The 21,296-nt window shown below is 50.5% G+C and overlaps 1 protein-coding gene across 1 annotated transcript in view; it reads left to right on the top strand.

The window, feature by feature from the left end:
• Pcsk6 (proprotein convertase subtilisin/kexin type 6) overlaps window positions 1-19,376 on the top strand; it is a 188,653-nt gene extending 169,277 nt beyond the window's left edge. The window contains exons 15-21 of the mRNA XM_032893453.1: window positions 838-940; window positions 2,648-2,844; window positions 4,422-4,509; window positions 8,410-8,513; window positions 12,564-12,693; window positions 16,542-16,654; window positions 17,935-19,376. Coding sequence (XP_032749344.1) covers window positions 838-940; window positions 2,648-2,844; window positions 4,422-4,509; window positions 8,410-8,513; window positions 12,564-12,693; window positions 16,542-16,654; window positions 17,935-18,032 — 833 coding nt within the window. The 3' untranslated portion in view covers window positions 18,033-19,376. The remainder of the gene's footprint in view (window positions 1-837; window positions 941-2,647; window positions 2,845-4,421; window positions 4,510-8,409; window positions 8,514-12,563; window positions 12,694-16,541; window positions 16,655-17,934) is intronic.
• The last annotated feature ends 1,920 nt before the right edge of the window (window positions 19,377-21,296 follow it).

Below are 21,296 nucleotides of genomic sequence, written 5' to 3'. Positions count from 1 at the left end.
CTTCTGTGTGCACATCAAACAGTAGCATAGGCAGTCACCTCAGGCTGGCTCCAGCACTGAGAAGCAGAATCTGCTGCAGCTAAGGAGACTCATCCCTGCAGGGCCCTGGGCAAGGACCTAGAACGTGAAGGTGACAGCTTTCTGGAATTTGTGGAGCTCCCTGCGCTTCTAGATGGGTTTCCCAACAACATGGAAACCACAGTTAGACTCGAAGTCATCTGAGGAGACTTGAGGGAAGACATAGTAGCTTACTACTGACAGCTAGAATGAAGGAAACGGGTGTGTGTATGGGTGGGGGTGGGGGGCCCTCAGCCCATAGTCACCATGAGCACCACCCAGTGCCATGTTCCCAACTGTCCCTGTCCCCTTACATTCTGTGTAACCTGGGCACACCAGGTGTGGAAATAGACTCCTCCTCTACCCTCTTCTGGCACAATCCATGCTGGGCTGTCACAACCCAAACACCCAAGTGTGTTGCTTTGTTTTTCCCAGTGCATATAACAAGGTGACTGGTCCCATCATGGTGGCTAAAATGCCTCATACTGAGACCTCAGTTCCCATCTCCTCGCTGGCCTTCAACTCTCACTACTACCAATGACTAAATATCACTTCCTCTCATGCCTTTCCTCCCTAGAGGGTCAGGATGGCTAGACTCAGGCCCCAGCTGGGGGCCACATCCTATAAGTAGGTCTCAGATGTAGCAGTCTGTACAGGGCACCACTCTTGAAGGAAGTTGCCCAGACCTGGGCGTGTGGTAACCTGACAAAGGGACCCCTGGGGCTGGATTGGATGGAGAAAGCATCTCTCTGGATGAAAAGAAGTGCTTGTGTCTTTAAGGTATGTGCCATCCCGAGTGTGGTGATAAAGGCTGCGATGGTCCCAATGCAGACCAGTGCTTGAACTGTGTCCACTTCAGCCTGGGGAACTCCAAGACAAACAGGTAACGAGTGGCTGGAGCTGCCGTCTGCATACCCTAGAGCCCCATGCTGAAGCACTAAAGGGTCACAGTGAGCTGCATAACCCTCAAAGAGAGAGCCAATCAAGGTTAACAGCTTTGCATTTAAAAAAAAAAAGTTTAGTATCTTGTTTTTAGTCACACAAGTAATACAAGTCCATTATGAAACGGTGAGAAGTTGACCACTCTGCTGGCCATGCTTAGAAATCACTCTGCATCCGTAGTAGATCATACTGAGTACACAGGCCTGCTCGCAGAGGATTGTGGGCACGTGAGATTCAGGAACCCTGTAGGACCAGCAGGGTGACTTGGCTCTTAGGCTGCAGCTGGCTGGGCAGCTCCCTAAAAAGTCTGAAACTTGCTATTCCCTGAAGGAGGGCTCCTACAGACCTGACCTGGGACACTGTCTTAGTTAGGGTTTTACTGCTGTGAACAGACACCATGACCGAGGCAACTCTTATAAAGGACAATATTTAATTGGGGCTGGTTTACAGGTTCAGAGGTTCAGTCCATTAGCATCACGGCAGGAAACATGGCAGCATGCAGGTAGTCGTGGTGCTGGAGAAGGACCTGAGAGTTGTGCATCTTGATCTAAAGGCAACCAGGAGAGACTGCCTCTTCTTCAGGCAGTCAAGAGGAAGGTCTCAAAGCCTACCCCCATGGTGACATACTTCCTCCTAAGTGTCTCACTTCCCACTGGACAAGCATTTTCAAACCTCTACAGACACCCAGCCTATGGCCAATTGTCCCAGCTCAGACCGTCCCTTCAGTGAGGAGTATGCAAACCTCAGACCCTTATACCACTCTCTAATAGGCTTGAAGCTTCCCTTTTTTTGTTTTTTTTACAATACACAGACCTTCCTGAGCATCCACCATGTGCTGCATGTGCCTGGAATGGAAGGCCAAGGTGACAGCAAGACAGTGCTATACACACTAAAGATCTGGATAGCAGATACCTCAGCACTGCTGAATCATGTCCATGAGGGCCAGACAGGCCAGGCAGGCCAGGCAGCAGGGGTGTGCTATACACAGTAAATGTAAGATGCAGTTATTGCTGTATCTGGAGTCCTCATCGCAGACCTGGGACACCCCCTGTCTCTGAACAAGGGCAGTCATTTATAGCTTCATTCACTGACCATCAAACTTATTCTATGCAAGCATCAAAGTAGGATTTGACCCAGTCAGAAATTCCAAGTCAAGCCTGGGGGAAAAAAAAAAAAGAGAGAGAGAGAGAGAGAGAGAGAGAGAGAGAGAGAGAGAGAGAGAGAGAGAGAGAGAGATTCCAAGTCAGTACCAAAGTCATAGTACCTGTAGAAAACTAAACATTTCCTTAGAATGGAGAGGATCCCTGCTTTATTTGGTGGTTTTGTTTAGACGAGGTCTCCCTGTGTAGCCCAAACTGACTTTGACCTCAGACTCTTCCTGCCTCAGCCAAGTGCTGGGATTATAGTTGTAGTCTGCCAGACCCAGCTCCTGGAATTGGACCCTGTTCTTCAGACCTGCCTGTTTGTACCTAGGACCCCACCCCCAGCCGCAGTCAGCAAACATAGGGGAACTTATTTATGGTTTAACCTTCCCCCTGGGTCTGCGTCCTGGACATTTTACCCATCTAGCTTTGAAGCCTCAGTCCATGTAAGGGTGGGCATAGGGTTGGACTGAAACAGAAATCCTCACCTGCCCTTGTCCCCACAGGAAGTGTGTGAGCGAGTGCCCCTTGGGCTACTTTGGGGACACAGCAGCAAGACGCTGCCGTCGATGCCATAAGGGATGTGAGACGTGCACAGGCAGGAGCCCAACACAGTGCCTGTCTTGTCGCCGTGGGTTCTATCACCACCAGGAAACGAACACATGTGTGACCCTCTGTCCTGCCGGACTTTATGCTGACGAAAGTAAGTGGGCTGTCCACAGACACAAGCATAGATAAGTTGGCTCCCCTTCTGGACCATGCTCCCCTACTTAGGGAGGGTTTCCTAGATCCTTGGCTTCTTGTCCTATGTGGTCTTTTATGGGACCTTGCACCAGGCCAGGGGGCAAGGATGTGCCTGCTGCACAATGGCAAAAGCACGGTTGAGATCAGTCTCACACACTGGAATTCATTCTCTACTGAGGACAGAGTGCAGGAAAAGGAGCTCGTCCACAGCTCCGCCTCACTTGAATCATCAGAAGACGACACCCTGCTGCCCAGTCTTGTCATTACTCCCCCAGGAAAGATGGCACTATGGGTTTCAGTGCAGGCTTCCATAACTGGGAGGGTGAAACTCCAAGAAGTGCTACCGAGCTCAACTTTGGATTTAGATGCAGTCCTCTGAAAACTACATAGGACCCTGCTAACGGGTGGAAGACCTGGGTAGCCTCTGCTTGGCTCTTTATAGTAGTGACCATACCCCTAAGAGGGGGTCACTGCTTTCCTTATCTTGAAATTGAAATGGGATAAGAGGCCCCTAGCAAGTAATGACAGAGGTGGGACTCAAAGTCAGAGCAAGGAAACCAGCTACCCTGCTGTCCCACCTGTGTGGGCTGGGTGGGCAGGAACTCCAGCATGTGTCTTATTGACTGGTCTCATTCTGCAAGAGGTGAAAGAGAAGGTTTGTGCTATATTAACGGGTGATGGACAGCTCTCAAGTGAGCAGAGGACTTGGGGAACTCTACAGGTATCACTCCAACTTTAGTCCTCCCATTTTAACCCCCGCACTGATCCAGCCTAGTGCCTGTCACACCATGGCTGTTAGCCCTGGGGAGAAAGAGAAGGAGCCAGGACATATCAAGCCATCAAGAAAAGACTCCCTTTAGAGGGGAAATGACAAGTCACATAGGAACATTTCCCAGGCTTTGAGGACTCCTGTCAGGGTTCATTTCCAGCTGCCCATGCAGGTTCCTCGCCTTGCCTGGCCAGGTCAGCCATTCTTCGCCACTGTCCTTGCTGAGCACCAGCGGAGTGCATGTGATGCCACCCATGGGCTCCAAGGAGGCTGTGCAGAGGTAAAAGCCAGGCCTCTTGGCTCTCCGGCCTGGCGTGCAGCGATGATCCCAGCTGGGGTTTGATGAGCCACCAATACAAATGAACTTGATAATAAAGCATGGAGACACAGCTGGGACTGGGGGTACCCCAGAAGCTGCTAAGGAGGACGAGGAAAGCCCCGCCTCCCTGGGAGAGGAGCCAGTGGCCTCCGGAGCACCTCAAAGGTTCATAAAGATCTGCACCTGGTCCAAGTATACTCAGGGATTGGCTCCGGTTCCTATGGCCATAACCAGAGCCAGAGTGTCTCCTGTAGAAAAGAGTCACCTCTCATCCTTTGGCTGCATTGAGTTACTCCAGATAAAACTTGGGGTCTAACATCCAGGTCCATGATCGTTAGGGCGCTGGGGACAGCTGTCATTACCAAGGCCACCAAGCATGCTAGGGCTTATTATCCACTCTGAGCCCCTCTGTGTCATCCTCTGTTGCTGTCTTCCTGCCTTTCTCCAGGTCAGAGACTCTGCCTCAGGTGCCACCCGAGCTGTCAGAAGTGTGTGGATGAACCTGAGAAGTGCACTGTGTGCAAGGAGGGATTCAGGTGAGCCCGCCCTGAAACGGGGGTGGGGGGACAGACGGACGGACGGACAATAGGGCAGGATCCACGCTGTCTTTGCTTTCCTGAGAGTTTGCTTCTTTTCTTGAAAGCTAACATGTCAAAGGCATGGAGCCCAGAGAGCCCTGGCTGTCAAGTCAGGGGACTGCTGAGAAAGAGAGATTGAAGGATGGCCAGAACCTCCACATTCCAGGCCAGGTTGGGAAAATTGGTTAAAGTCAAAGTTGAACACATGAGAGAACGATAGTTTGCTGTTGGGAGGTCAGAGGGGCCTCTAGGAAGCACAGGGCACTTTCCTCGGCAATAGTAAAACCCTCTACTCCGGTTCCCCTCCTGGCCCAGAACACAGCTGCAGTGGCTGTCCTGGCTGTCCTTCCTGGCCATCCTCCTGTCTCCATTCCCTCTCACCACCTCAGCTTCTTCCTTCATCCAGAGAGTCAACTCAGCCTCCCTGAGGATGTCCCATAGTTTCTTGGTCCTCCCTGCTCCACAGAACTCGGCCCTGTAAAGCTTGGCATTTAAAAAAAAAAAAAGAAAGAAAAACAAAAACAAACAAAAACAAACAAAAATGAAACAGCTTGGCTAGGTTAAGGAGAGATCTTCAAACAATTTTGAATTCTTTTGTTTGAATCATTTACTGCAGCCAAATTGCATTTAGTGACATCAAATGCATGTTACCAGTTGCTGTCCAAATGTTTAGGAGGCATATGTTAAGAAAATGTAGGCATTTAAAAAAAAATAAAATTAAAATTAAAAAAAAAGGAAGTGTAGGCATGCCCATACAGGGGGACTGGCACCATGGTCTCCATGGGAAGAAAGAAAGAAGAGTCATCAGGGCTTAAGAACCTCAGGGTCCAAAAGACAGGGAGGCTAGGTGCAGCCTGAACGCCTGTATTTCCAGCAGATGCCCAGGTGAGGGGATGCTGTGGCCCAGACAGGGGGCAGCAGGTGCACTGTGAGGCACTTCGAGGCCATAACCCACTCACGTAGCTCATCTTCTCCTCACCTCCAAGGGGAAGCTCTGTAATGAGGAATGGTGGACGAGTACACAGAGAGCGTCAACAATGGACTAGACCTTACAGGGCATCTCTTACAGCAAGTCTTCCCACCAATATTGCCCTGTTTAACCTTTACAGCAACTTATGAAGTAGTCATTGGTGTTACAGTTTTCATGCAGGGGAGATCAGCGAATGTCCCAGAGGGCTCCATGTGACTGCCTTGGTGACATTGCCTCCATCCTGCCCTTCAGGTCAGAGTTCGGAGGACAGAAAGGGAAAGCAAGACCTTCCAAAGTGACACATCTTACTTGCTGCTCTTTTAAACCTGTTAGCTAGACAGACCAAGATTGGAAGCAAAGGATCCAGAATCCACCGCTCCAGGAAGATATTCCCCCAAAGGAACACAGTTGAGAGAAAGGAGAGGCATTTTATTAGAGGACACGGCTGGGGGTTGAGAGGGGCCAGCTTTAATATCCTGGGCCCCTCTAGCACTGGTGCGTCCTGCTATGAACCCTCAAACCCTGGGCTGCTAGCTGAAGGTGTAAAAGATGGAAGACTGTGGCTCCAACTCCCTGAAAGCTGTTTCCCAGAGGAAAGGTGCCAAGGAGTCTAAGATACCTATTTCTATGTCCTTGGGAATAGCAAGGTCAGGTACAGAGCCTCTGGGCAGCAGTCACTCTGCAGGTGTGATGGCGGCAGTAATGAGCTTTCATGGAGGAGCAGGAACAATGCAGGGAGACATCGCCAGCCTGTAATCCACAGAAAGCTTTCTTTTATGGCCCAATATCCTCTTTGGCTGTGACTTCAAATCATTGCTGTCACGTCACAGCTGTGAGAGAACAGCCCGGCCGCTGCCTCCTGGCCATCCATCTCTTCAGGGGGATAAACACTGGAGGGGTCCACAGGGAAGTTATTACAGACATGATTTAACTGTCCTGCATGGTGGCCCTGGCATCACAGTGAGGGAGAATCCCAGGCGAGCATCTGCCGTCTGTGGAGAGGAGCTTGCAACCCTGTGGGCCTCACCCCACTGGATGGAGGTGCAAAACATGGGGCTGGGGGGGCTCCTACTCCGCATGTAGCATAGCACATTTATACTTACATTCTGGTCATCAAAATATGGACGGTGGGCAATAGCCACTGGATATTCCATAACTCTAACTTAATTCTCACCCCTAACGTAACACGTGGCACCATATCCCACAAGTTGAGAACTCGGTTCTCAATGCTGGTCCCCCCCCCCAATGCTGGTCCTGCTTCTGAGGCTAGTCCCAGACCCCCGAGTGAAGCATCCTGGCCGCCAGCTGGCTGTTGGAGTTCCCTCAGCCTCTTCTTGGGTCTGACTGCTTTGCTACTGCTCCCAGAACAGGGTGACGTTTCCCTTACTTTAGCCATGTATTACACAGGTATCTAAAAGGAGGCGGATGAAGCAGTATCACACAGACAGCAACGCTGGCAGGGTCAAGAGCATAGGACCTCCCATTCCTATGGAGCTGGGTTCAACACCCTCTCAGCTGCTGGATGGATGTGTTCTTTGTGTTCAAAGTGGTCCTTGAACTCATGGCAGTACCCCTTCCTCAGCCTCCTGAGTTATGTATATGTTCTTGTTTACCAACTTGGGAACTCCAAATCATCTCTCTTGGAGTTGCCATGGAGACTCCATTATGGAGGCCTGAGTTAATGTTAACATTATTGGCCATTGGTGATCAGTTGCGCCTTCCGTCTCTTTCACCTACTCTGAGGTTGCTGAGGCTGGAAACTCCTGCTCTCCGATCAATGATCCGTCTGCCTGGCAACCAGTTCCCCTCACCGTGAAGCCACGGAAGAGCCCCAGCAACCAGTTATCTCATTAGCATGCAAAATGACACTTATCGCTATTGATTCTAGAGAGCCTTGGAGCTGTGTGCCAGGATGGAGACTAAATATATATTTCTAATTATAAATCACATCACAGCGGGACGCGCTGGAGCCGACAGGTGCACTCCAGAGCCCTCGCTCAATCTGTTTATCGGCAAACGCATTTAAAATTGGGCATCACACACAGTACAATCCCAGAAACCAAAGACATCATAGTAGGTGACATTCGTTTACACTGCCGTGTGCCAGACACCAAACGGTTCTATGTATTTGCTTAGCGAGTCTCCCAAGCAGTGTTAAGCTATAGGAACCAATTCCTAGGAGGGAATGGGCTTCGCTGGCCCTTTGATGGCTTGCCTGGGGTAGCTGGGAAATGGTGGAGCCAGGTCCTACATCGGTGGTTTGTGTCCATGATACCTTGCCGGACTCCCTAGCTGAAGGTCAGGTATATAGGCACTGATAGGGCAAGAAAGGAAGGCAGAAGCCAGATGTAGCAGGCTGCCCGATGCCAGGAGAGGCTCTTGCTTCAAGCTCATGTAAAACAGGAGAGTCTTAAGTAAGGAAAAACCCAGGTCAGGTCCAGGACTAAAAGGTCAACCTGTGGCTATTAACCACCCCCGACACACACACACACACACACACACACACACACACACGTAGATCCTCTGTGGACTCAAAGCAGTATGCTAGAACTAGCTTGCCACAGTGGCAACCACTCAACGCTCCAGGTCTCCAGGGGAGAGGGGGATTTCTGATTCAGGTTTCAGACAAAGCTCAGGAGATAATCCATCGTACAGTAGGACAAAGTTTCCAGCTTTGACCCCTTGCAGCAGCCTGGCAGAGGCTTCAGAACTCCAGCCGGCTTCAGGATGGTTTTGCCAGCCTTCATTAGCTGGGACCCTTCGGTGACACAAAGCGCCGTGCTCTGATGGCTTTCATTTCCTCCCATAAAAAGCGTTTGAGGACAGATCCTAATTTAATTAGAAATTCAGGACAGACATGGAAACCGGCCTACTTTTCTTTTCACCAGCCTCGCACGGGGCAGCTGCATTCCGGACTGTGAACCAGGTACCTACTTCGATTCTGAGCTCATCAGATGTGGGGAATGCCATCACACCTGCCGGACCTGCGTGGGTAAGCTGCCAAGGCGTTGGTCTCATTGGACATTTGTGGGTTCCTGGATTTATTACAGAGTAAAATTCAAAGGCAAGGGGCTTAAAGTGTAACTTGGGGTTAGAGCATTTGCCTCCCGTGTAGGACCTGTGGGGGAAATAGACTATAAAACCACAAAGGTCTTCCTAGCCTCCCAGGGCTGGAGAGGGAGAGTGAGGAGCTGCTGTTTAATGAGCACAGGAGTGCAAGTTAGGGGGAGTGAAAAATGTTCCAGAGACAGGGTAGTAATGGCTGCCCACTGGTGTGAATTCCGTAACGCCACCCAACTATGCACTTTAGGATGTTTGAGCTGGTGCAGTTGGTGATGTACCAGATACCAACAGTTTGTTTAAATTGAAAACAAGAGCACAGCTGCAGAGACCCACTCTTCCCCAGATTTAAACCCACAGCCATGCTTGGGCTTCGAAAGCATTTGTAGCAAAAGCCACGGTTGCTTTTAGACAAGAGATAGAGGAGGTTCAGTCCGTAAGCTGGCCTGCCTTAAAACTCCACTCTGGCTGCAGAATCAACCAAAATGCAGCACAGTAAAGATCGAGAGGCCTCAGAGAGGTGTGAGGACAGAGCTGGGCGCCCTGTGAAGAAGCAGAACTTCAGTTCTCTGTAACCATCTCCGCTTACTCTGAACGTTTTATTCAAAGAGGGAGAGACCGCCATAAACAATTTTACATGCATTATCGTTCCCCACCGAGATTATAGCGCAGATGTCTCCGGGCACAGATTTTATGCGGAGTTGTAGCGGGGATTTCATTCGTTTTATTGGGTTTCATTTTGCAGTCATCCGCATGCATCGTGAGTTATGTGCTCAGATACGTTCCAGGTGAAGCAGTCTCCTCCATTTTCTTCCCGCCCCCAGCACTTTGTTGCCTTCTAAGACACTCGCCTTAGATGGAGTTTTTGCTGCAGTGACAATATAAGAATTAGGTCTCAGCTAAATCTTATTTGCCACAAAACCATTTATTAGAAATGCCAGGAGGCAGGTACCGTTGTCCTCTGCATGGTCCCATAGGGGCCTCAGGAAGCTATCAGCTGTGCTACCCAAGTAGACATGCTGGAGATCCCAGCATCTACAAGCCATGGCTGGTGCTGACCCTAGGTCACCTGTGGAGACATGCATGCCCCATCCTTGGACAACCCCAGAAGGATCCAGGCTTAACCTTAGCAAGAGGCTTTCCATGAGTAGCTGCCGGCTTTTCCTGGTGAGTTGCCCTTGCTGTGTTTTTATTTTTTGTTTTTAGTCTTGGTTTAACCCAGGTTGTTTAAGTGCTGCCTGCTTAAATGTCAGAGTCACTTGAATCCATAGCATTCAGGCCTGTGGTCCTTTAACTCTTTTGATTTCAATTATGCAATTCACTTATCTCTCTCAGAGCCCACAGACTGACTGTCTAGCAGCCAATGGTATTGAGTCACTTGTAAGTCTTCTTATCTCAGTCCTGTGTTTCCTCCATCACTTGAAGCATTCATTTCAATATCAGGCAGTTCCAAAGCTCTTGGAGGAGAGGAATTTTCCACGTCTCCCCCCTGGAGCTCGTTTTAACCTGTCTAGAACACACGTAACCCGATGGTGATGGGAGCCAGGGCCTTCTCTTCCCCACTCAGAGTCATCCGGAGTCCCTTGCTCCATGTCAGGTGTTATCTCCCTTGAGGGACCTGTGCCTGGTGACATCTTTGGTTCAGCATGGCGGCCTAGCTACCATGATCCAAGTACACTGAACTTTATGAGACTGAGACTCTCCTGACTACCTCCAGTGCAGATGCCCAGAGCATCCTGGCATTGAGGTTGTGATCTTTGACTCGGTGTAGATAGATTGACCCATGGGAGAGGGTCACCCAGGGCCAATACGCACCCAGGCCAAGTGGCAGCCAATGGAGATATATATATATATCTCCCCACCAGGTCGAGGAGCAGTTCCCTCGGCCCTTGGGAGGGTTGACCCTGACTTGTGCCTGGGAAAGCACAGCAAGAAACATTTTTATTGGTACCTAGCATGATGTGTTAGCGTAAGCATAGCCCACTGTGTTGTTATCGTCAGCACTGTGGGGGCTCCAAATGCTTGGCGACTATAGAGGCAGAATAGAATCCTTGGGAGGTTTTGAGTATGACATCCATTAGTAGTAGTAGAAGTAAGAGAAGTAGAAAACATGCTCACCAGTATTTTTTGTTGTAATGATACATATAACATAAAATTTACGATCTTAACCATTCAAAAAATCCAGTACGGGGTTGGGGATTTAGCTCAGTGGTAGAGCGCTTGCCTAGGAAGCGCAAGGCCCTGGGTTCGATCCCCAGCTCTGAAAAAAAGAACCAAAAAAAAAAAAAAAAATCCAGTACATATCCATGTTCTCATTCAGTGCCTGTATTCAATGAGTGATGACGAAGTCAAGGTCATGAGTGTTTCCATCTCCCCAAATATTGTCATTTCTATGTGTCGGGAAGACCGTCAAGGTCTTCCCTTCTAGCTATTAGGAAACATGACTAGGTACTGTGGTTGTCCTATTCTTGCTACAGAATGGTTGGCAACTTAAGGACAGGTTTGTGTTAGCTCGTGGGTTGAGGGTGTCCTCTGTTGTGATAGGGGAGGAAGATAGTAGCAAGGGTATGTACCAGCTGGCCACACTGCATGCCTAGCTAGGAAGAGGGGTGCATGCTGGTGCTCAACATTCAGTCCAGCACCCCAGCCCATGGGGTGCTGCCGCCCACACTGAGGGCAGTCAGACTTCACTGGAAACATCTTCATAGACAAGCCAGAGAGGTGTGTCTCCTACGTGGTTCTAAATGCACGCAAGCTGGCAGTCAAGACATCACAAGCACATTAGGAGAACCTCCCCTCTGGGACCGTTTTAATGCCATTGTTCACACCCTCACTGTGCCTGCCGTCCTAGCACAGCCATTTTCAGGTGTATAGATTAGTGGCACTAGGAATATTCACGTGCGCTCGATATGTCTGTGACCGTGGCCCTCATTCTCCTCCAGAGTTTCCGCATCTCCTCAGCTGATCCTGCAGCCAACATGTTTTCTGATTTCTTCTTATTTTCTGGTGCTGGGGACTAACCCAGGGCCTCAAAGCCAGGCGGTGTAGAGCACACCTTTGATCCCAGCACTTGGGAGGCAGAGGCTGGTGCATCTCTGAGTTCAAGGCCAGAACTTGGTCTGCAGAGTGAGTTCCTAGACAGCCATGATCTCACACACACACACACGTAAGTGCACACAGGTACACGTGGCCTTCATGCACATGAAAAAGTGAGAACCATGCGGAAATAGCTTGGCTACTGTCTCAGTTAGGGTTTCTTTTGTTGTGAAGAGACACCATGACCATAGCAATTCTTTTAAAGAAAAAACATTTAACTGGGGCTGGCCTACAGTTCAGAGGTTTAGTCCATTATCATCATGGTAGGAAGCATGGTCGCATGCAGGTAGGCATAGTGCTGGACTGACTGGTAGCTGAGAGTTCTACATCTGTATCTGCAAGCAGCAGGAAAAACAATGAGCTACTAGGCCTGCCCCTCGGGGACATACCTCCTCCACTGTGGCCACATCTACTACAACAAAGCCATACCTCCTATAATACCATCCCTCTATGAGTCTATAGGGGCCATTTTCAGTCAGACCAGCAAGGATACAATGCCCAGTTTAACCCAGTGAACTTCAGACACCATCATATCAATGTGATTCAATTGTCTGTGTTCTACCCTCCCAGCACAACTCAGTCTGGCCACTGAAGCCATTGAGTGGCTACTGCAGCGATTCTACCTAAAGCTTATGGAAAGGAAATATATGCAGTTGAAGTCAGTCACCAGGGCCCTAGCAGTGCTCCCCTCTGGGCTAAACTTAGGCCTCTGATGTTCCCATCTGTGAAGTGCAGAGGGTGAACTACCCCCAGAAGTCACATAGGCAGCCCTCATTGGGCTCCTAGAAAGCTATGTGGGCAGCCTGGGGACATCTGAGGATTCCCACAGACATTCTAGAACACCGGACATGTCCTTGACGTCTGCTTCTTTTCCTGCATCTGTTAGGGCCCAGCAGAGAAGAATGTATTCACTGTGCAAAAAGCTTCCACTTCCAAGACTGGAAATGTGTGCCGGCCTGTGGTGAGGGCTTCTACCCGGAGGAGATGCCTGGCTTACCCCACAAAGTGTGTCGAAGGTAAGGTCTTCTGGGCTGTGGCCCAGACTGATGCAGAGTAGTGGTCATCGGGGCACTGCAGAAAGAGCAGCTAGAGGACCAGGTGTGGTGGCAGTGGCCCTGGAGTCTAGGGAATTGACATGCTTCTTTACCCGCTGATGTAGGTGCAGAGGGCAGACAGGAAACCATTCGCTGAGGAAGGGATGCCGAGAATTGGTGATTGCCAAAGTCACAAGCCAGCTGGCAGCCTTCAAGCCTCTCCTAATGCCTAGTTATTTGTGAAGCACTTACCATATGCAGGCCCTGGGTAGTAGTGGGCTAGCACAGGAAGCAGAATGAACAAGGTGCTGTCACACAGCCCTCCCACCCCAGCAGCAGATGGTACAGGGCCTTGGTACTCAAGCCATGGTGTGGATGCTTTCACGTTGTAGGTGGTCCAGGAAACCACACTTATGGGAGTCAGCAGTAAGTTACGTATCTTAGATGAAATAAAACCACCCTGGTCATGGCCTCATTGCAAAGCCAGTCCTGGCATAGACAGCACACATGTGTTTTAACCGTCTTGCTCTCTTCTTATTCCTCCTATGAGCTCACACACTTGGCGAGTGCCACTGGACTCACAAGTGCACTCTTGTACTGTGGGACACGAGCTGTTCATGGAGCAGACAGGCTTTCTTCCGTGCTTGGCTAGCTGTGCCTTGTACCAAGGTCAGGACATCAAAATCAGGCCAGGCACGGGGAAGGCAGCCTATTGTATGAGCAAGAGGGAGGCATAGGAAGGTGACACGTGGTGCTGATGCAGTGGAGTCATGGTCCTTGAGGGAAGTGGAAGTAGGGGATGCTATCTGCAAAAGACTCAAAAGCAAAGCTACTCTGAGAAACTTGTGTCAGGACAGGGGTGGGTAACCATACCCAGATCCCACTCCCAGTGGCAAAGTCCACAGTGGGGACTGTCCCCCTGGGCTATTTTGAGAATTATGGTACATTGTCACCTGTACACAGTGAGCTGATGAGAGCCAGTCTTTATACTGGGAAAAGAAGGGCCAGTAGGTGGGGGTGCATGGGGGTTATGTCTGTACAAGGGTCAGCACCCTGCCATGTTGATTCGAAACAGGGGGCTCACCCCCACCTCCTCCTGCCATGCTGAGTCCTGCACGCAGGATGGCGGGCACAGCTGTCCGCAGTAAACCTTTCATTTCACAAGCCAGCTGGTTTACTGATAATTAAACCAAGGACGACAGCACAGGGACAGCATGGAATTTAATGATGATAATCACTTTCATTTGTCAAGTGCCCCAAACTCCCAGGGATACTGACTGTGGCATCCAGAGGCCATGGTCTCCCAGCTTCGAGGAGACAGGAGGGAAGCCAGCCACAAATACCCCCTTGGACAGAAGTTCCTAGGTACTAGTTTCTTTCTGAGGAAATGCTAACAGCCCTGGAGGGGAGTTCAGCCTCAGCTTGGAGCTGACATACCAGATCCTGAGAAAACACCCCCAGGAGCCTTGCAGGGCACCCCCAAGTGAGGAAGTGGCAGAAATTCACACAATTCCACACCAGAGCCTCTGGCCCCAAAGAGCCTCTATAGATATGAAGCTTTCCCTAAGGGAGGAGAGTCTGGATGATGGTTCTGCATGTCTTTTGCAACTCAGTCAGCAAGCCCCGGAATGCTACCTGATACCATGCTTCCCCTGCAGAAGAACCAGGGAAGCCATAGGGAACACATCACTGTTTGAGGGCGAGATGTGGAAGCCATAACAGCACAAGCTTGTCTGTTGCTAACCTGAGTACAAAGAAGACATGTAGAAGGTGGGGCCTGAACCTGAAGTCTGTGACAGTATCTCAGAACTGCCAGCCACACTCAAGACTCAGTAAGGGGACCTTTACTCCCAAGCAAGGACCTCTTGGCAGAAAGTCAGAACAACTCTGGGATTCTTGCTCTGAGGATAGTCTCCCCCCAGCCCTCAGCATTCCCCCGACTCCTCAGTAGGTACAGAAGTCCTCAGGGTGTGCTTCTTGCCTAGTTTGTACCCAGACTGAATTGGACTCCTTGGAGCAGGAGGTCTGTGTCCCACCCTTTCTTGATAGCTGTGTCTCCTGCTGTGGTACAGAGAGAGGTCTGTGGTGGGCACAGCTCTCCCTCCAGAATTTGGCAGGGTAAAGTTGCCATGGTGTTTTAAGGTGACTTAGGTGTTACAGAGGAACCGTAGGCACCCTGGAAGACCCTGTTCTTGAGACCACTGCCAGCATATAGTACTGTGCCAATAGAGTCAAAAGCAGGAGATGGGGCATCTGGGGAGTACGAGAGATATCACCTCTTTCTCAGGAAAGCATTATGCTCAGTTCTTCACCATACCTGGGCCTCCTGAGACCTGTGTGAATACCCCAGCTGAGCCTGCCTGGCCTTCTGGCTGCTGAACTCAGACCTGCTCAGATGTGACATTTTATTGGCAGTTTGTGCTGCAGAAATAGAAAACAGAAGCACCCTCCCTCCATCGTGCTGAGCTCAGTGAGCAGTCTGGGAAGACTGAGCTGGGCCTGGCTGGGTTCTCACTGCAGTCTTCTCCATACCGTAACTCTTCATGATTGAAGCAAGGCTCAGCCGGTGCCTGCGGATCCCTGGGGCCCTGAGCCTTCCAGACAACTAACATTCTTTGAAATGCCTGGCTTTGCATGCATTTCCATGAAAGAGGGCAGTAAGCTCTCCAGGGAACCTGTGTCATGAGAACCCAGACAGTGTGGCCAGAAACAGACCCCAGGGACTTCCCAAAATTGCACTGGAAGTCAGCTTTCACACTGATCTGAAACCAGGGCTCTGAACTCTAGCTAGTTCATCATCTTCCATTGCATTTGGAATAAAAACTCACCTCACTCAGGCTGAGGAGATGCTGCCTCAGGGCTTCTTATGACTTGGATTAAACCCCCCAGGAGCATTTCATCACCGAAGGTTTCGAACAGGTAACTCTAGGCATCTTTCTTAAACATGTCACCCCTAGGGCAGGCCAAAGCATGGCTGAGCTGGACTTGTTCCCCTCCCGCCAGGGCCTGTTCCATACTTAGCTGAGAGTAGTGGGAGTGGGGGAGTTGGAAGCAAACAGGAGCCGCTGTGGAGTCCTGGTCACCTGGAGCTGGAGAGCATCAGAAGCAGCTGGAGTACACACTCTGAGAATCACAGAGTCACGCCAAGCTGTTTCTGTCAAGAGCCATACGACATATAATTCAGGCTTGCAGGAGCCTGCCTATTAGAGCTACTTTGCTTTCCCACTGCAGCACAGAGCACCCACAGACCAGGAGAAAATGAACCCATGTTCCCGTGAGAATGCTGAGTGTGGACTTGAGGTGCCATCCACCTTTGCAACCTGAGGTCATAGCACTCTGCATTAGCGGGAGCCATGGAGTCAGGCTAGGCCAGGACTGTCTGTGGAAGCAGGAATAGAGATGGGCCCACCCCTTCTTCACAGGTCTAGCAAATGTCAAGCCTGCTAGCCTGGGAGGTAGCAGAAGTTTTAGGGTCAGCTCAGAAACAGGTTTGTCATGGTCCTAGGCAGTTTGTGTCCTCTAGCCCAAGCCTACAGCCATCAGTGTCTACTAGAGGGTCCAGGTGGGCCATACTGAGTCTCAGAGAGCAAGGCCTAGCCTCCCCTCCTGAGAATGTTCCTGCCCACTGACTCCGACAGCCTCTTCCTTCCCGTGACAACAGAGAGGTCAGACAAGAGCGGTGTACCAACACTAAGTGTATGTCAGGGTGTCCTGAGGGTCACGATTACTCCTGAGACTTTGGGAGTGCATGCTGGGAGGTTCTGGGCTGGGAACCCCGTGTAGTGGGGCCTCTTCCCCAAGGCTCAGGAGGAGCTGCTGTCTTCCCACAGATGTGATGAAAACTGCCTGAGCTGCGAGGGCTCCAGCAGGAACTGCAGCAGATGTAAAGCCGGCTTCACGCAGCTGGGGACCTCCTGCATCACCAACCACACGTGCAGTAACGGTGAGCACTACAGGGTGACCTCAGGGCTGCCCAGGAGGCAGTGGAAAGAGGAGAGGCCAGAGGTGTGGCTGCCCAGAGAGTAGGAGCACTTACTTCTGACGTGACTAACCATCTCTTTGGCCACATGACTCAAAAGTAGCTTCATTTGTATACTGTTCCCACTCTCCTGGCATGAGCTGCAGGCAGCTTGAGTATAATTTCCCCATAAAAAAGTCAGCACGGAGAGACCTGAAAGACCAAATCCTCGGAACTAGGAGGACAGAGTTGAGCCCCAGCTGTCTACAAGCTGCTTCTTTATCTATGCTAGGAGGGCCCTGGCTCTGCAGATAGGTGGTGGGCGGTGGGGAGGATAAGTTATTAAAATAAAAAAATTTAAAAAAAAAAGAAACTCAGAAATAATCAGACAGTGGGGATGCCAGGCAGGAGAGGGTCCACAGAGGCCTATGTCCTAGAGACCTTATACAGGAATGGGTTGTCTTGGAAGGGGACTCATGCTGAGCAAGAAGGAAGGAGCTGCATGGAGCCAATGCTGGGCACTATGTCCTGATATGCAGGAGAGGGGAGCCCGCCCCATGTGTCCAAGGGTGGATAGCTAACCCCTGCTCATAGAGCTGGCATGGCCCCGCCCTGGCAGAGCACCCACACAGCACCCTGTAGATGGCCTAAAGACTACCAGGTGACCTGTTTGCCTTTTGGATTTGGAAAATCCTGTCCTTTCAAAGCCCAGGAGGCTTCCTGTTTAGGAAGTCCCTGCTCAGGTTACATACCAGCCCTAGAAAGTGAGGCTGCCATCTGACAGCCTGCTCCTAAGTGACAGTGTAGAGGCAAGGGTACCAGCCTCACTGCCCTCCCCATCACTGAGTCCCGCCTGCCCATCTTCTCCTGCCACCTCCCCCGTGGGAATGTCCCCAGCCTGCATTCCTGAAGCCTGCTTTCCTTCCTGCTCCAGCCCTGTGCCTCTGGCTGCACCCCCTTCCTCTTCCTGACCAGCCACCAGCACAGTGCCCCCAGAAACAGGCTCGCATGAATAACAGTGATCCTGTGGCAGACCCTCCCATCTCACGTCCCAAAGCCCTTTCAGGAACTCCCTCCCCCTTGTCACTTAAACTCAGCAGAAGTCCCATACCCCCAGTGCCACCTGGGCCTCCCCGGACTTTGCATTGAAATGGCTCACAAGAGAGTCACTGTGTCGTGCCTGATGCACCGTCCGTGCCTGGCAAATGGAGAACCGTTGAGTCCTAACAAAACTCTGATCCCTCCTCTCCCTTTTCTGTGGCCAGCCGATGAGACCTTCTGCGAGATGGTAAAGTCCAATCGGCTCTGTGAACGGAAGCTCTTCATCCAGTTTTGCTGCCGCACCTGCCTCCTGGCTGGGTAGGGCGGGCGCCAGCTGCCACAGAGGGCAGGGTCCTCCTGTCTGCCCTTTTGCCCAGCTACCTTCCTACAGATGGCCAGCCATAGCCCATTCCTTGGGGTGGCCCTGCGTCTGACAGCTGTGCCCCTCCCCCCCAGAGCTGGGTCCCACTGCAGCATCTCTGAGCACCTGAACTAGGTGGAGGTGGCCCTTAAGGATACGTGGCTAAATCGGCAAAAATCCCCCTGAACTCTGCTTGCTGGCTGCAGTCTAAAGCTGGACTCGAAATAGGAACAGAGTGAATTATGAGACTCATGCCTGCAGCTTCGGAGTGGCTTCCGGGACCCTAGTTTACTGAAACTTCAAGACCAAAGCAGAAAAAGAGAGATGCCTGGCATCCCATCAAGTCCTCCTCCCACACATTCGTGTGACCGTGACAGATCTCACCCAGTTGGCTGGCAGGACCCCATGCTGTCCTCACATATGATGAAGGGCCTCGCTTCCTCCCCATGCATCACTGGCCACCAAACAGCCTGAGGGACGGTTTGATGAGACTATAAATAAAAGAGGTTTCAGGGCCTAAGATGTATGACCACTGGGGATAGAACCTATGTCTACACAGCTCCTTCCGAAACTGCAGCCCCCTGACTGGAAGGCCCGGCACCAGACTGAAGTAGGTCCTACTCATCCTCTCCTCAGCATTCTCCTCTGAGTGAGCTGAGCTGTCCACGTGACTGTTCAACCTGTGTCCCAGGGGCCTCCTGGGCCTGAGCCACCAGCCATCTACAGATACAGAGCCTGTGGAGGAGGGTCCAAAGGAGCTACTTAAGGCTAGCCGAAAGACCTCTGATGGCCAAGCAGTTCCTCCTTATGCAAAGCCAGCCCCAAATCACTAATCGCCAGCCCTCCATGGCACACAACTGCTTCTCAAGTGCATTTGGCCTCCACACTCAGGACTCTGTTCTCGGGTGGACGCTGCTCTGGCCCAGTATAGTACAAGCCTACATTGATAGAGCTGGATTGATTTTTCTGCCAAGCCTGTGTGGGCATTTTATAAGCTAGGTGTTCTAATTTTTACCGATGTTAATTATTTTGACAAATATTTCATATATTTTCATTGAAATGCGCAGATCTGCTTGGTCCAGTTCCCTTTAACGTGGGAATAACATTTGCCTTAAATTTTTCCAACCTCGTCTCTCTCCATATGGTCCTGCTCTCCTCTCTGAGTATAATGTGTTTTGCCTTGTCACCTGTAAGTGGCAAGGACTCAGCTGTTGTCTGTTGAATCCACAACTTCAAATAAGAAATCAGTGAAGCAAATCTAATGTTAACCCTGAGTTAATAAAAGAGTTAACATCCCATTGCAAAGGAGACTGTATTTCTTTCCAAGATAAAACTTTAGGTGCTGGCCCGTGGGTGAAATGGAGAGATCACTTTGTGGGTTCTTAATCTGTCTGATGTCTGCATCCGTTGCTTTTCTCACTGCTGTAACAAAATATCTGACAAAGAAGCAATGTAAGGTGCTAGAGAGATGGCTCAGGGGTTGGTTAAGAACACCTGGTGCACCCCTTCAATCCCAGCACTTGGAAGGCAGAGGCAGGTGGATCTCTGTGAGTTCAAGGACAGCCTGACATACAAAGTGAGTTCCAGGACAGCCAGGGCTACACTGAAAAACCCTGTCTGCCCCCCAAAAAACAAAACAATTAAAAAAAAAAACAACCCTTGTTGATCTTGCAGGGGGCCCAGGTTCAATTCCTCGTATCCACTTGGCAGCTCACAGCTGTATACAGCTGCAGTTCCAAGAAATCCAATACCTCTGTGGGCACCAGGCACACATGTGATGCACATGCATAAGTTCAGGCAAAATACACACATAGAATAAAATGAATGTTTAAACAGCAGTTTAAGGGATGGAGGCTTATTCTAGCTCCCAGTTCCAAAGAATAGTCCACTGTGATAGGGGGGCCATGGTGACAGAATCCTGAAGCAGCCGGTCGTGCTGTATCCACAGTCAGGAAAACAATGCTCCCTTACACTAGCTCACTTTATCTTCATACAGAGTCTGAGACCCCAACCCCTGGAGTGACGTCTTTCCACCTCAGTTAACTCAGTTTAGACAATCCCTCATAAACACACCTAGAGACCTGTCTCTTAGGTGGTCCTAGATCCTACAAAGTGTACAGTGTTAACCACCACAATATCCCATGGAAGGCTGTAGCAAATGTTGGCATAATGGAATAAAGAGGGAAGCCAAGGATTACACTCCAGGATGTCATTTGTCAGAGACCTTTATGGGGGCCAGCACTTGGCCTCCTAGCCTGAGTCCCTGAGTTTGATCCCCAGAACCCTCATGGTGGAAGGAAAGAATCAATTCTCACAGGCTGTCTACTGACCTCCACACGTTTGGTGTGCTACACAGACCCGAATTAAGTAAACCCTCTTAAGTAAAACTTAAGAGGCCCTCTTTGCACCATCAAAGCTAAGTAAGGTAAAGGGGACGCTGAGGTCATTCACCTATATCTGGCTAGTGCCATTTAACTGTGTGACCTGCCTCTTCCACAGTTACTGAAAAACTGCACTCATGGGTTACCTGCCTCTCGGCATTTTCACCGTGGCCTGTGAGGCCCTAAGAGTGCCTGTAAAATCCTTTAATTGCACATACAGAAAGGACACCAGCTAAAACTGAGGAAGCAGGGGATGGGCAACGCTTCAGAAATCCAAAGCTGGTTCAGAATTTTGGGGCCGAGTGCACCGGAGTCTGGCAACCCTATGAGAGCACCATCACCTGGCCCCCTTTTTCATTAAAGTCATGTTCTTTCCTATGACCTGCTAGTATCATGTTAGGACAAATGAAAAGACCACCACCATCTATCTCCCAAGTGTGGCTGGTGTTAGTCCAGCCCCCAAGCTTATTTCCTGGCTGTTTCTTGGCTCTGCTTCCCTGGGACAGGAGTCCGCTGACCCTGTTTTTCACAGTGATGGCCACAAGAACTGCTTGTACAACAGCATAGCCATTGGAGGCTCTGTGACAGGAAGGGAGTGATGTATAGCTCTTAAGAGGGCAGACTGCCCATAGCAGGCTACCACAAACATAGACAAGGCAGGGTTGTTGGAGTGAGACTGTGAAGGGGTAAGTGGGTATGTCTGGAATTCTGTATCTGGAGTGGAGAAATATCCTTAAGGATATCACCTCCTCGTGAACTTGTTACAGGTGGTCAGGGTCAGGCTGGATGTTTCCACGTTCTTGGCCTTTTCAAAAAATTGAAATATGAATTGAAGTATTAAAAC

This window comes from Rattus rattus, chromosome 2, assembly GCF_011064425.1.
Source record: "Rattus rattus isolate New Zealand chromosome 2, Rrattus_CSIRO_v1, whole genome shotgun sequence".
In the NCBI taxonomy this organism is placed as follows: Eukaryota; Metazoa; Chordata; class Mammalia; order Rodentia; family Muridae; genus Rattus; species Rattus rattus.
The sequence above is the reverse complement of the archived record's forward strand: the minus strand, read 5'-3'. Positions and strand labels throughout refer to the sequence as shown.